Source organism: Lathamus discolor, chromosome 4, assembly GCF_037157495.1.
Source record: "Lathamus discolor isolate bLatDis1 chromosome 4, bLatDis1.hap1, whole genome shotgun sequence".
NCBI classification, from domain to species: Eukaryota; Metazoa; Chordata; class Aves; order Psittaciformes; family Psittacidae; genus Lathamus; species Lathamus discolor.
In genome coordinates this window covers 60,293,902-60,308,021 of record NC_088887.1, presented here as the reverse complement: position 1 = coordinate 60,308,021, position 14,120 = coordinate 60,293,902, and the positions used below count along the sequence as shown (strand labels likewise).

General features: G+C 44.8%; 1 protein-coding gene across 8 annotated transcripts in view; it reads left to right on the top strand.

Moving 5' to 3' along the window:
• CRACDL (CRACD like) overlaps positions 1-14,120 on the top strand; it is a 66,189-nt gene that overhangs the window by 50,977 nt on the left and 1,092 nt on the right. For all 8 annotated transcript variants that reach the window (XM_065677665.1, XM_065677664.1, XM_065677663.1 and 5 more), the window contains 3 exons: positions 283-1,888; positions 11,634-11,833; positions 13,556-13,691. In XM_065677665.1, coding sequence (XP_065533737.1) covers positions 283-1,888; positions 11,634-11,833; positions 13,556-13,691 — 1,942 coding nt within the window. The remainder of the gene's footprint in view (positions 1-282; positions 1,889-11,633; positions 11,834-13,555; positions 13,692-14,120) is intronic.

Genomic DNA, 14,120 nt, shown 5'->3' with positions numbered 1-14,120 from the left:
GCCAAGGACAGTCCAATGGCCATTGTTTTGATGAACTTTCCATCTACAAAGGCATGAAAGCACTAGTTGTGCAGAAGGACTTTTATATTGGTTAAATACATCATTCCAGAATCTGCTTAGATAAAAAGGCATCCAGTATACGTAGATTAAGAAAACATCAGCTTACCGTTGGAGGCAAGTATTGCCTTCCTCTCTGAGATCTCTGTTATAAAATGTAATGATGTATAAGACAAAAGTGCATCTTTACATGGTGATGGGGCTTTCTGAATTTTTTTCTTGCAGAGGACCCAGTCTGAATCTCTGACTGATTTGAGCTGTACCCCAGAAGAAGAAGAAGAGGATGATGAACAGACAGACTTGTCAGATGCTGTATTCAAACCAAGCAATCAAGAACTGCCATGTGGCACAGCAGCAGTGCAGGATGTGGCTTCCTGGCCAAAGCCCAGAATGCCTGAGGACCTTCCTCCTGCTTTGAGACCAGTGATGACTCAGCCTGCTTCTGGGTCTGCTGTTGCACAGGAAGCCCTGCTACCAGAGAATAAACCGGAGGGCTGCCAGCCAACACTGGAAACAACGTGTGTGAAGTCTGAGTCCTCACTGCTGTTAGAACACAAAGACTTTGTAACTTCTTCCTACTCTAGTCCAGACAGAGACGTACAAAAGCAAGAAGATGCCTCAGAAACACCGGTTCTGTTGTCTGGGGATGTGAACAATGTGTCAATCAACATTTTAAATCAAGAAAATAAAGAGCTTCCTACCGTGTTTTCAGTAAATAAAATACCATCCAAAGAAGATACTTCAGTTAGTAAGAATAGTATTGTTTGCTTGGAAGGGTCAGAAGAAAATATACAGAAGGATGATCACATAGCTGAGGAAATGTCCTGTAATAAAGAGGTAAAGAAAGAGGTTGCTCTATTGTCAGAGTCCAGCAAGCAGTTTTCCACAGGTTCTTTCCAGCCCACAGGCTCATTCCATGTTTCACATCCTGTTTCCTCAACAAGGATGGGATCATCTGCTTCCTGCTCTCTAGAGAAAATAAAGACTGCACAGGAGGTAGCTGCTTCTGGTAAGGAGAACAGTCAGTCACTGGTCCACAAGGAGGAAGTTTTCGGCAAGAAAGCCGAAAAAGCAGCCAATGAACTCAATGCCTGGAGAAAGTTTTCTGTTTCCTCTGCGCAGGAGAGACCAAGGACCAGAAGCCTTCACTTCCCAGAAAGATCAGAGTTGGAAAGCCCACTAAACACTGGATTCTTCGTGTCGAAAGTGAAGGTCTCAAGAAACGAGAAGAAGAAAGAAGACTTGCAGAAGGAATCAGATCTGGAGGGTGAAAAAAGAAGCAACAAAAAGCAGCCTTTGCTGCCAGAGTCCGACACGGAGAACTCAGGCCAACCTGCAGAAATCTTGGCTGGCTGTGTTTCTCCAGCTGTCGATACAGTGCCGGTGCCAAGCGATTCAACGGCGGTATCTCAGAATCAGCCAAACTCTGAAGATAAAAATCCTTTTCAAGTGAAACTTAGATCCACGTCACTGTCCTTGAAATATAGAGACAACTCGTCACCAGAATCAAAGGGGATTAAAAGACACAGTGCAGAGTTTAATTTAGAAAATGAAGGATTGACTTCCTTTCTAAAAGGTGATAAGGCACAGATCAGAAAAACAGCTGATACAACTATTGGCGATTCTTTAAATGAAAAGATCAAACCCAAAGCAAAGTCTTCTGAACAGCTTAGTAACAAACCTCCATTGCCTAAAAAGCCAGCCTTGCAAAACGTAAGCGTTCCAAATACTACTGCAAACAAGGAGAAGCAGGACAAAGCTATTCACTCTCCTGAATCCAGAAATGAAGATAGAGACTTGGAGAAAAAGTCAAATCCTTGTAAAGTGTCTGGTAAGACTCCTGATACTTGATAAAGTTACCTTCCCTCAAAAGGAATGGTATTACCTGTGAGAGAGCAGGAGGCAGCCCTCTTGTGTCAGTCACAACACTGGTGAGCATGAGCTAATGGTTCTGCCTTCAGTGATGTAGCTCCCTCATTCTCTCTTGCTGAAAAGAGTATCAGAAGCACAGCAGGGAAGAATAAGATATTTTTGCCTGCTATTTTTGCATCTCAGGGCATTGTTTAAAGGATGTTTTAAGTGACACTCAACAAACAAAGTGCATTAGCAAGTATTGTAGAACACAATTACCAAGACACTAAGCATCCCATTTAGAGGTGCTGTATGGCAATTCAAAAGCCAGGAGCACATATTAAGTGCAGTGCCCTGTGTGGGATGAGTGACTCAGACCTCTAGACCTTCTTTTCAGGGTAGCATTAAAGGAGAAGTACCAGTAGCTGCCTGGCATGCTCAACTCACCATTTATTTATTGTCTCCTGTGAGCTTTGCTTATTCATTTATCCATCTTTATCATTACTCATTCCTTGTTTAAAAACAAAAAATAACTACCCTGCAGCTTCCTGGAGTTTAAAGCTGGGAGAGACTGTAAGATTGTGTCTACTGCAGATTGTTAAATTTCACCCTGTTGTCTGCATTATATAATTGGGTTAGAGTTAAAAAAATAATCAGTCCTCTGGAGACTCATATATTATGGGCTACAGGCAGAGAACAGAAAAGACTGCAAGTGGCACCACTGTCTGAGGTCTTTGCAATGACGGTAAACAAGTTAGTTGAAGCATGCTCAAACTCTTCTAGCACTGGTCTTTGCTTCAGAGGACAGCCAAGAGGGGGAAAAAGAGTCTTTAGGTCTTCTGATATGTGGGAGAAACTTCTTCCCGGCCCTTACTCTGTCTGGTCGTGGGTTTGATGTTAAGAATGTGAGGAGGAGATGCTGGCCAAGCACATGAAAAGGTTTCTGTGTGCCACTGCAGAGAGCTCCCTCCTGCCTCTGGTTGCTCTGGTTTGGGTTAATCTGAGCTTTGGAGTGGGGAAACACCAAACCAGAAGACCTCATGGCACTTGTCCTGTAGGGTGACGAAAGCCTGTTCCTGGCCCCAGAGGAAACCTGAGATGCCCTGAGTAGCAGCTGATTCCACTTGTCATCTGCTGCAAGATCACAGATGTGTTTGCAGGCCTCTGGCCACATGTATAGTTTCCTGCACTCCCAGCAGCCATAAAGGAGGGTGTTCGTTCAGGTCCTCTGCAGCCAGATGGGGCTCCCATGGCCATCAGTCTAGAGTCTCCCTGCACCCCAAGAGCAAGGTGCTCTCCCTTTGTATAATCCCAGCATTCCATTTAAAGATATTTTTCTCTCTACCCTGCCCTGAAGAATGGTTGATTATTTGTAGTGGAGACCTGGCATGGTAGGGTTGGTCTGGCAGAGGACAGAGGCAAGCAGTGGGAGGACCAGTGCTCCTGCACACAGCCTTTTCCCCCATCCCTCTTGCTGAGTCCCAGAGTGCCTGCAGCAGCAGCAGGGTTGGAGGCAGTGCTGGAAGAGGGAGAAAGGTCAGAAACAGAGCTGGGAAACATGTTTCTCCACCAGGCTCCTCCTCTGCCTCCTCAGCCTTGGGGTGAAGGAGATTCCTGCTCCCAGGCTCAGGACTGTCCTGTGCAAAATAGTGACCACAGGTGAGAGCCATGCCCCTCCTCCTGGCAGGGCTGCACAAGCCTGGGGCTGCAAATTGAGCCATGTTTTGGACGTGTTCCTCTCCACCTGACAGTACTACACCAAATCTGTGTGGCCTGGAGTTGTTTCGGATGGTGGTTCAGATTGGTCTGTGATGGTAACTAGTCTTCTTCCTTACCTGCTGCACTACTGCTCTTGTATCACTTTAAGCAAAGCTGCTGGTTTCCCAGCTTTGAGTCACTTGGTAATGGGTTATAATAGGTGGGCATGTCAGGACTAAGAAAGCAACCTGTTCCAGTGCCTCACCACCCTCACAGTGAAGAACTTCTTCCTTCTACCCTCTGTCAGTTCAAAGCCATTCCCCCTTGTCCTGGCTTTGTAAAAAGTCCCTCTCTGGGTTTCTTGTAGGCCCCCTTTAGGTATTGGAAGGCTGTTACAAGGTCTTCACTGAGCCTTTCTGAAGTGTCTCTGAAACATTGCCTCAGCCCAGTGAGCTGGGAGGGTGTCTTTGCAACAACAAGCACGAGAAACCTGACAAGCACAGTCAGAATGGCCCTTCATGGATCACATCACTTACCAGCCATCTCTGGCCTCCTGATCTGCTGGGACACCCTTTACTTTCCTTTTTCCATCCAACCACCCTTAATGCTGGCACCCAGCTCTCTCCTAGTCCTTGAGTTCACCAGCCCTTTCAAAAAGCTGTGGTCAACATCAGGAATCACTTTGTGCTGTCAGGGAGTTTCCTCCCAGTGTGTTAGGAAATCCCTGCACTGAACGGAAAGACAAGTTGTGAAATGGTGATGTAAGGGGTGCAGTTCCCTTCGCATGTAGATTCATCTCAAGGAAGCCAGTTTACTGTGTTGTGGAGTGAGCAGGGACAATTTGGTTCATTCAGTTTGATTTTTAGCTTTTCAACTCTCCTGGTACCAGGGGCAACGGGAGGGCTGGTGGGATGCTGGTTTACCACCCCGGGTGAAAGTAGCACCTGTGCTCTCCAGAGTTTTCCAGGGAGCTAGCAGGGGATTGCTTGGCCTCTGTCAGCCTGCAAGGTGGCTTTTTAATGGCTGTGTGAAATTAGTCACCCCAGGAGGAGTCGTTTGGAAGTTCCTGCAGCTAAAGGCACAAGTCTTTGCAAGAATTAAAAGGTTAAGCTGTGCTGTTTGGGTTTGATACACTTTGCTATAAATCCTCTAAAGGGCGGAAGCAATTAACATATGCTAATAGGTTATTGCAGGAGTAAAACCATAAGCAGTACCTGTGTGAATGTGCGTTTTAGGGTATATAAAACTCAGTGACTGAGGAGCTGTAGCAGGGAGACGTGCTCTAACAAGGGAAAGGAGCTTGGGCAGGGACAGTGAACGTAAAGTGAATGAAATTGGTGTGTATCATCCGGCAAACACAAGCTCTGAAATGACAAGAAAAACGTTTCTCTCTACATAAAAAAGACATTGCTTTAATGCTGTAGTGTCCTGGCTACAGCTGAAAAGGAAGCTGTTGTTTTGCAGCAGAAGTTGCTTTTTCAATTGTGTCAGGCTGTTTTGCAATATGGCTGTTTTCCAGCAGTGAAATAGACTTTGATGCTAACATAGCAGTTTCTTGTGTAAAAAAGACTCTCCTGACAGCAGTGGTATAGATCCGACCAAGAGTCAAATACCTCACACATCATCCTAGAGAAGAAAGAAATGTCAAATCTTTTAGAATAGCTTTGTCTGAAATTAAGGAATTGGGTGTGTACACTGACACCAATGCAGGTAGTGCTTTTATAAACACAAGGAACTATGTAGGCCAGGATATACTACATGCCATGTGCATTTGTAAAGCTCTTCTTAAAATAACTGGGGCTTTATAAATGAGCAAAGATACAACAGTGTGGAATTAAATATGTATGCATGAGCAGTGTTACAAACCAATGATCGTGTTGTATACAAGGGGTGTTATCTCCTGGTGTGGAGTTGTTTGGATTAGTTCTGAGTATGTTTGCTTTTAAAATACGTAGGGAATCCACAGGTTACCTTTGCTTGCTGTTAGAGGTTTGGCTTTCAAAAAGACCTAATATTTCTGTCTCTGACCTTTTGCCTGCACAGATGTATGGCAAGAGGAAGCGCTCTTTGCAGTCCTTGCAGGCGTAAGATGTTCATTTGCAGATATGAGATTTAAATGTTATAAAGGGCCTCTGCTATATTTCGTGCACAAGAAGGTTTTTAGACTTAAAGAATATGGGTACAATACCTGAGGCTATCTCTAAAAAAAAAAAACCTAACAAAAATCAGTCTCTAAATCTCAGGGCAATGTTTAAACGTGTCTTTGCTGTGGTTATCCATATAAGCAATGCACACACACCCAGATGCACTTGAATACACTGAGTATATCTGTCTGTCAATAGACAGAAATAGGTATGTATCTCTCTTTCATTTCTCTTCACTTTCTGTGCGTGTATATAAACCAATGCACAATAACAAGTCAATCACGTATCTCCTTTTGTACGTAAAGATTAATTTTTATCTTCGTCCTATTCTTTGCACAACCAAACTGACACATATTAAAGGATAATATCCAAGTAGCAATGAGAAGTGTACACACTCGTTTCCACGATATTTAGGCATAAATTTAATCTGTAAGATCAGAACTTTAGTCTGAGAAAAAAAATAAAAAGCTGTTTTAGTAAGATAGTGGAGGAAACAGGTACCTGAATTTAATGGGGCTGCAGAAGGAGAATTCCCCGTTAGGGGCCATGAGGCAACCAGCCCTGCCACTGTCAGACCGGCAGAGAAGAGCTCAGGTGATTCTGATCTGTGGGAGGGAATTAAGGATGTGGCTATGGTTCACTTGGCTTCAGGGGTTATCCTTGGTGGTCAGTCTGGAGGCTGAGGAAGTGCTGAAGACAGCAGACAGAGTGGCTGGTCTTGGGACCATCAATGTGTGTTAGGCGGCTGTGGGAAAGATGTGAAGGGAGGGCTTCTGCAGCCTCTGGATGTGGTTTCAAGTAGCACAAAAAGACCTTGGCAGCCTACATTAAATGCTCGTTTTTATGCATGGTGACATTATGCACAGAGTGGCTTGACAAGTTCTGACCTGGTATCACCGTTGTTGGTGACTTATCCTGAGGGGAAGAAGAGGCTCGCTTGTCTTTCAAAAAGTCTGAGGCCAAGCCAGCTCCAAGGAAACTAGGGAAAGATGCAATCACGAGGTTAAAACTGTGGGTGAACAAGAGACAAACTGCTGCCAGCAGTGTCCTTTATTAGCTTATGAAGTTATTAAGAAGTTGAATAGCATATTGTTTAAAATAGGATGTTGTAATAAGAACTGAAGAATATGATTCAGATGTCAGTTTTATTCAGAAAAACCTCCGAAGTGTCAGGCGGAAGGAAGAGGCTCAGCCCTGCTTCACTGGAGGAGGCATTTGTGGCGTCTGTGGCCTGTCGAGCTCACACAGCTTCCCATGGAAGATGCTACTGCTTGCATTTGTCTCCCTAAAAGTCACATTTACCCACTGGGAGCTGTTGTGCTAGCTGCTGTGGATGTGACATGCAGCAGAAGCAGGAATTAGATTTTGCTTTTGAGTACGTTTGGTTTCACTCTGGCTACCTGGTTCCTTAAACTCGCTGCTTTGCCACGTGATGAGTCATAAAAGCACACAGACTGCCTCATGACCAGATGAGGTAGGACAGGGAGGGCTCATTCAAGGTGATCAGGCAGTCGGTGAAGTGAGGAAGATGTGCAAGCAGCACTTCTCTTGAGAACAGTCTCTTCCTGAGAAAGCTTTTAGCCTCTTGGTGTCCCCCAGGGTACCCAGAGCTTTGTAGGACAGATCACCTTAAACTGCCGACTCACTTCACCGTACTGTCTGCTGGATTACTTCACCACCCTTCATCTTTCTGGCTGGTACCACAGTGCATGTGTACTGCCAAGAAACCTCCTCTAGTTGGAGGTGGGAGGAGGTAAAGGACCTCTGGGCAATAGGAAAGATAATAAATAGTGAATATGCCTCTTCTACCCCTTACAGTAATTCTGGCTGACAGATGAGGTAGTAAATCCTGCACAGGTTGCATCTGATGGGTTTTCTTCTGAAGAGAAGGCATTTCCTCTGCCTTGCCTGGCTGGCTTTCTGCAGCAAAGGACAAGGGCAGAACAAAATTGCTTAAAGAAATAAGGAAGTCCCTCCCAGAAACAGCTCAGCTCTTGATCTGCTATAGGTGACCCTACTCTGCTGTCCTAAGTCAGGCCTGTACAGACACATATAAAATCTTTGAGATGATGATAAAGAGGTTTTGTTCCCTCCTATCACAGGGGCATCCTGATACCATCTCTATGGGATGATACTTGGCCTTCTAATTGGCATAACTAGGATGTCTGGCATCTCATCAGGGAGACTTTTCTGAAGAGCAAAAGTGCTTGATGCCTTCCTCAGAATATCTGCCTTGTGAAAACATAATAGCAGCCTCCAGACATATCACTGTGGGACTGGGAACCCTGTTGTGCTAGGCAAGGCACATTGAAATAACAGAAAGATGAATCCTAAATCCATGAGGATGACAGAGAAACAGGAGTGCAGGTAGCAATAAGACCGTTACAAGCAGTGCAGTAAATAGAGCCTGGGCATAGCAGTCATTGTGTTGGTATTGATTGATGGGAGCAGAGGGGGAGCAACGTGCAGTTCAGTTGGTGTTTACAGAATGCTCCTGTAGTGTGACAGTGAAAATGGGACAAAGCACAAAGGGTGATTTTGAATCAGAGGGACTGTACATCACTAGCAGCATCAAGGCAGAAGTCAGGTTCCCAGAATCATTGGAAAGCTGGTGGGTGGGTAGAAAAGGGCCTTCAGGGTAAACACATCAGTGGTTTTGAGCGCCAAGATATTACAGTGAAGGAAGGTAAAAAGGTGGTGGAAAAGGGTGCATGGAGTGATATGTGTCTGTAGCTGTACAGTCAGAGAGGAAGCCCAGTCTTCTCTGGGCTGAGAGAAGAGGCCTGTATGTAATGGGAAAGGGGTATGTTTGGTGGGATGGAACTGCACGATGAGTCCAGCTAGCCAGGCTTCAGTGGGGAAGCATGTTCATAATATTGAGCGTAACTGTGGAATGGTTATTCATTAAAGTTAGGGAAATGAGTTCACATTGGATAGAAGGTAACTAAAGTGAAAACCTTGTACTCCATGTACTTGAGTATGTACATACAAAAGCTTGTACACTCTGTACTCAGTGAGGGGTCCTCAGCTCTGAGGAGCACTCGGCATTGCCATCAGCTTCAGCAGTGGCAGTCGGTCTGTGTACAACTAGTGCTTTGGGAACTGATGAAGTGTGACACCTGGTTTTACTGGGCAATGCACTAATAAGTCCTGCCCAAATTGCTCATGACTTAAAATGGGTGAGCAGGTGGGTTCAAGGATATGGCCTACAAGGAAAGGAGGGAATGGAATGGTAGATGTATTAGCAGACATCACATCAGTTCAGCTGTGCGGGTTTACTTATGAAGATCCTAATGAAGTTTGTCCTCAGATACTCAGAGAAGATGGGCTAGCAGTCCTTGAGCTTCAGCTAGTGGTTATCCTGGTGAACCGTGGAAGATGAGGGGTACTCCAGAAGGTGGCACATCTTGAAAAGGGAGGCAAGATGGCGGGGGGAAAAGCTGTTATAGACCACTTAAGTTAATACAAAATACTGAAAGGAATACTTGAGCTGTTTCTAAGCACCTACAAGATAACAGATATAAGTTCCAACCAATGTGGTTTGGTCAAGAGCTTGGACAAAAGTGAGAGTGATCTAGAGAATACGATTAATCAGAAGAGCTAAAAATAATCGGAAAACACGGTCTAAGTCTTCAAATGCATAAAAGGCTGCTGGAAGGAGGCTGTAAGTAATCTGTTGATATGCATAGTGTATAGGAGAAGAAGTTAAGGATTTAAATTGGAGCAAGGAAGATTTAACTTAACCAATAGGGAAAAAAAATCGAGTAGAACAAGAGCCAAGCCATAGGATAGGCTGTCTAGAGAGACTCTGAGATCTGTCGCATCTTATGAGGGTTTTAAGAACAGGATAGATACATATTAATCAGGAAACAGTTTATGTGAAATTGATCTTGAAACTGATGTTGCCTTGCAGCTGAAGGTTAGACTACAGGACATCTTGAGATCCCTCCCAGCCATATTCTCTTATCATCCTGTAAAACAAGACAAAAGCGAAGTGAGGGGAGCCAGTGAAGAGAAAAGAAGGAGGTTATGGGAGGAACAGCCGTTGGCATGCAAAGGTGGGGCATAGGTGGGATGCTGAGAATTGGAGTAACTTGCTGTGCAGGAGGGAGGTAAGCTCTTTCAGTGTTCAAGGACTGCATTTACACAGCTGGACTCTCTGGCTTGTTTCTTCAGAGTTTTCCCTGTGAGATCATGAGCTGAATGTGAAGGGAAATGCAGGCATCAGCTGGCAAAGTACCTTGCTTAGGCTTTAAAGCAAACCTTGTGTTTTCTCTTTTCGTGTTTTTCAGCTGACATAGGCTTTACGGTGTTTTCTTGCTCAAATAACTAGTCTGTCTCTGGTGAGGTACAGCACTGACTTGAGAAAATCCCTGAGCAAAGAAAGCTTGGGGGATTTCATAGTGTGCCTGAGTTTGCAGACTCCAGCTGTTGGGAGAGCATCATCCCTTTTATCTCCCATGCCTTCATGAGGCTTCTCAAATGTGCCTTCAGAGACATTTGCTTTCCTCAACAGGGCCATGTTCCTTTAAACTAGACCACAGTCCTCCTGACAGCTCCACAGGGTCCTGTGGCTGGGTGGCCCAGCTGTAAGCCTGCACAGCAGCTGAGCCCCAAGAGATTCTGGGGTAGCAGTGCTCCCTGGCTGGGTCTGCCTCCTCCTGGGACCCTGAACAGGGTGCTGACTAGGTAACAGACGTTTCCTTGGGGTAGGACCATGTGTGGTTTGAGGTTGGGAAGCTTAACTTCTAGCTCTGAAATGGCCTTCTGTAAATTTTGGGGTATATTAGTTGCCAGAAATGTCTGGGAATGGTTAAATCATCTTTCCTTGTGGCTCTAAAGTGGCTCTAAGGGTGTTAGTACTGTTGTTCCTCTTAAACCACACAGAGGCTCCACACTGCTTGGAAAACGGAATTTCATGTGCAGTGTGAGCCAATGAAGAAGTGGAGAACTTGGGAGATGGAGCCAACAGAGGAGCTGAGGCTCTTCTCTTGTTCCATACCTGCTCAGCATATAGACAGGCTTTCTCTTCACAGAATATTTGAATAGAGGGTATTTCATTTCCCCATAACTCTGGATACCACTTATGCCTGAGTAGCAGCTGTGAGGACAGCAGGGTAGCACTTTTGACCCTTCACTCTAGGAATCGATTTTTTTTAACTCATCTCACTGAAATCTGAGTTGTGGTAGAGCATGATGAAAGTGACTGTCTCCAGTGGAAAGCACAGTCCGTGTCAGCAAGGACAGCTCAAAGTAAGCCTCACGTCAAAAGACCACGAATTAACCCTATGGTTTTAGCAGTACTTGTGTGTGATCAGACACCACAGACTTGTGCTCAGTCACCCACAGCACCTGCAGGCACCAAGGGGCTGTGTGAGGGAAGCTGCTCCTAAAGGGATGGGAGGAAGGCAGGAACCAGACCAAGGCATCAACTGCTGCCTTGTGGGCATGGGGAGAGCGGAAGCCGAGGGCAGCTGCAGTGAGGACGGGGTTGTCTTTGCAACAGTGTGGGTCAACTCTGTTCAGCTTTGAATCTGCTGCTGCTTGTCTCTGAGAGGTCACGAACCAGATGGGAGAAGGAAGCAGAAGAGTAGTCCTTGGAAAATGGGCAGATTAGTGAAGCTTGATTCGTGTTTCTGCATCTCCCTCAGGTGAGGCCAGTGACACTGTGACTCCAGCCAAGCAAAGATGCAGAGCAGTTTTCACCAGTAAAACAGTAACTTAAAACAGGCAGATTGCTCTCTGAAGACCAAACTAAACAGAATTCCTACTTACCCAGGCTGGTCACACGTCCTGGGACCAATCAGCATATTGAGCAAGTGCAAGCTAAAGCTAATTACAACTTCTTTCATATAACCATGTACATAAATGATCTGTTAACAGAGAGAAGCATGCCTTCCCCTGTGGCTGCTGGAGACTCTAGAAGAGATCCCAACACTCCCACAGAACCAGCCTGGATTTCCATAGCAAGGCAAAAGCAAAGGGGCATGCAGCAGGAGCAGGAACCCGACAGAGAAAAACTGGTGGCTCTGGATGTGAAGTCAGATACAGAGAGACAGAATAAAGAGAAGGAACGAACAGAGGTACTTACAGTACAAATTCATGATGCTTTCATATCACCCCCTTTAGTGTTCTTTGTATCTACTGCTAGATTACCAGTCATGCTGTAGTGATTACAGATACTTGATGAGTATAATCGTGAGTGACAAAGACACTGCCCTGAGAAATGTGTTACAAATTCAGTGTTCTCTGATCATCCAGATATGTGATTTCGTATTTCCAAGAAATCCTGGAACTATGCGAGCTGTGTAAAATTTCTTGGGTGCCCAGCGCATTCTTACAGATCTAAAGTGTGTATTGCATGCTAAAATACCCACAGTGAGGTGCTAAACTGTAATCTCAGATCTCTCTCAATGCAGAGGGAATGTGCTGTCTTTAACTATCCTTCAAAGCGCAGCATTCCATTGAGCCTCCTATGCATCCGGACTGATTTAACACTGAATGAACAGCTCGGTCCCAGAAGCTCCTAGGTAACAATTTTTAGAGCCTTGAGAAGTGAAATAGGATAAAAATAACTTTTGCGCTTGCAGACAGTGCCAAGATGTAAATTCTGGTTCTCTGTATACGGGTAACTCAGACGCTCACATGATGCCATGGAATACTGGCTGACACTGCCTCTTAAAAGATTCCATGCAAAAGAGGGTGATACCCGTAGCAAATGATCTTTCTGGTTGACAAAGCTGGGCCAGCAGAAGTGCTTGGCCTTAATTCTGAACACTAATAAGGCTTCCCTGGTGCTGGGATAGCTCAGCAGAGTGCGAGTGCTCCCTGCATTGCCTCCTTCACAGGGAGAACCCCGCACTGATGCAGGAGTGAGTGTGTGTCCTATACCAGTACAGCATTCCCAGTGCAAATGGCCCACTTCTTTGCTTTAGACGCTACTGTTAGAAACCCAGGTAGCTGTTTTATAACCTGGAATAAGGGAAGATCTCTAGATAATGAAAAATAGCAGTGGTTAGATTAACAAGGAGTAATACCTAATAAAATGTCTATTATGAACTGCAATAATGCTCAAAATTGTCATAGCACTTAAGACACCAAGGGTATAAATGATCCCAAAATACAGTTTCTATGTCAGAATAGGAAACTCCAGATTTGAGCTGGCAATGTTCTCTTAAATTCATGCCATGCATTTTATTTCCCTATATCAGCTAACAGAGAAACTTCCTCAAGATGTTTCTGACTGCAGTATATGAGGCTTGGTGCTATTGTACTGATCCCACTTTTTCCTTCTCCCACATTGCACCAGCCACTATCACTTCAGGGTAGTTTTTGATACTGGCAAGGAAATCCATGGGAGGATGTGTTTGATTCCTTTTTTATGGAAAATCCGTTTATCATCAAGCATCCAAAATACAGTGCCCTAACCCACAAAATTCAGGAAGTGGGAGGGAAACATGAGAGAACAAGGCTGTTTCCAAATCCTATATATGCTAGTAGAGGTGTGAAAAGGGCTCGGAATACATGTTGCATTGAAGACTATAATAACCTACACAGAGATACCGGTATGAATAAGAGATACAGAGGGATAGTTTTAATTTGTAATGCTGAGTGTCATGGCCATTAAGCTAAAACCACAGGAGTTTTTTGAACAGGTATCTGCTCAAGTGAGAGGACTGGGACCAATGTGTGATGAGCACATGTGGTCTTTGAACTGTGACAGGCACTACATTCACTCCTTTTGCTTGTGTCTTTCAAACTGGTCTCATTCTCTCTGCATTGCTTGGATCCCTGTCTGTGCCTAGGGTTCAGTGAAGCAGCAATGGAACAAACTTTCACACCTGGCACCTAAAACCGCTTCTGAAGAACAAAGGAAAGAGACAAAGTCTGAAGTGAAGGAGCCCCTGCTGAAAACCAGTTCACTGTCACATTATGTCACTGGTAGGAAACAATTCTTAAAATGTAGGCTGTTATCTCCCAACCTTGTCAGAAGAAATCCTCCTTGAGTGTGATGGAAAAGGAGTAGGGGCTAGATTCTAATCTCTTCCCCAGGCCCACATCAGCACGGGAAGGCTGTTTTCAGGATTCACATTTGGGGTTTTATTCGGTGGCATATTCTTTTGAGCACTTTGATTACAGAGTAGTCAAAACTCGTGTTGAAAGAAATGTGACTTTGAGAGCATGAGACCATTTGACAGGATGGGGTCTCAAATGCACTCAGTGTAGAATGTACAATGCAGAATGCATGCAAAATTAGCATTCAATTTTGATGTGGGTTCCTCAGCAAGCTGGAAGGATGTGGCCACAAACTGCCTGCCCATCAGTCCTCCCACTGTAACTTTGAATCTCTTTGGTAAATTGACATTTGAA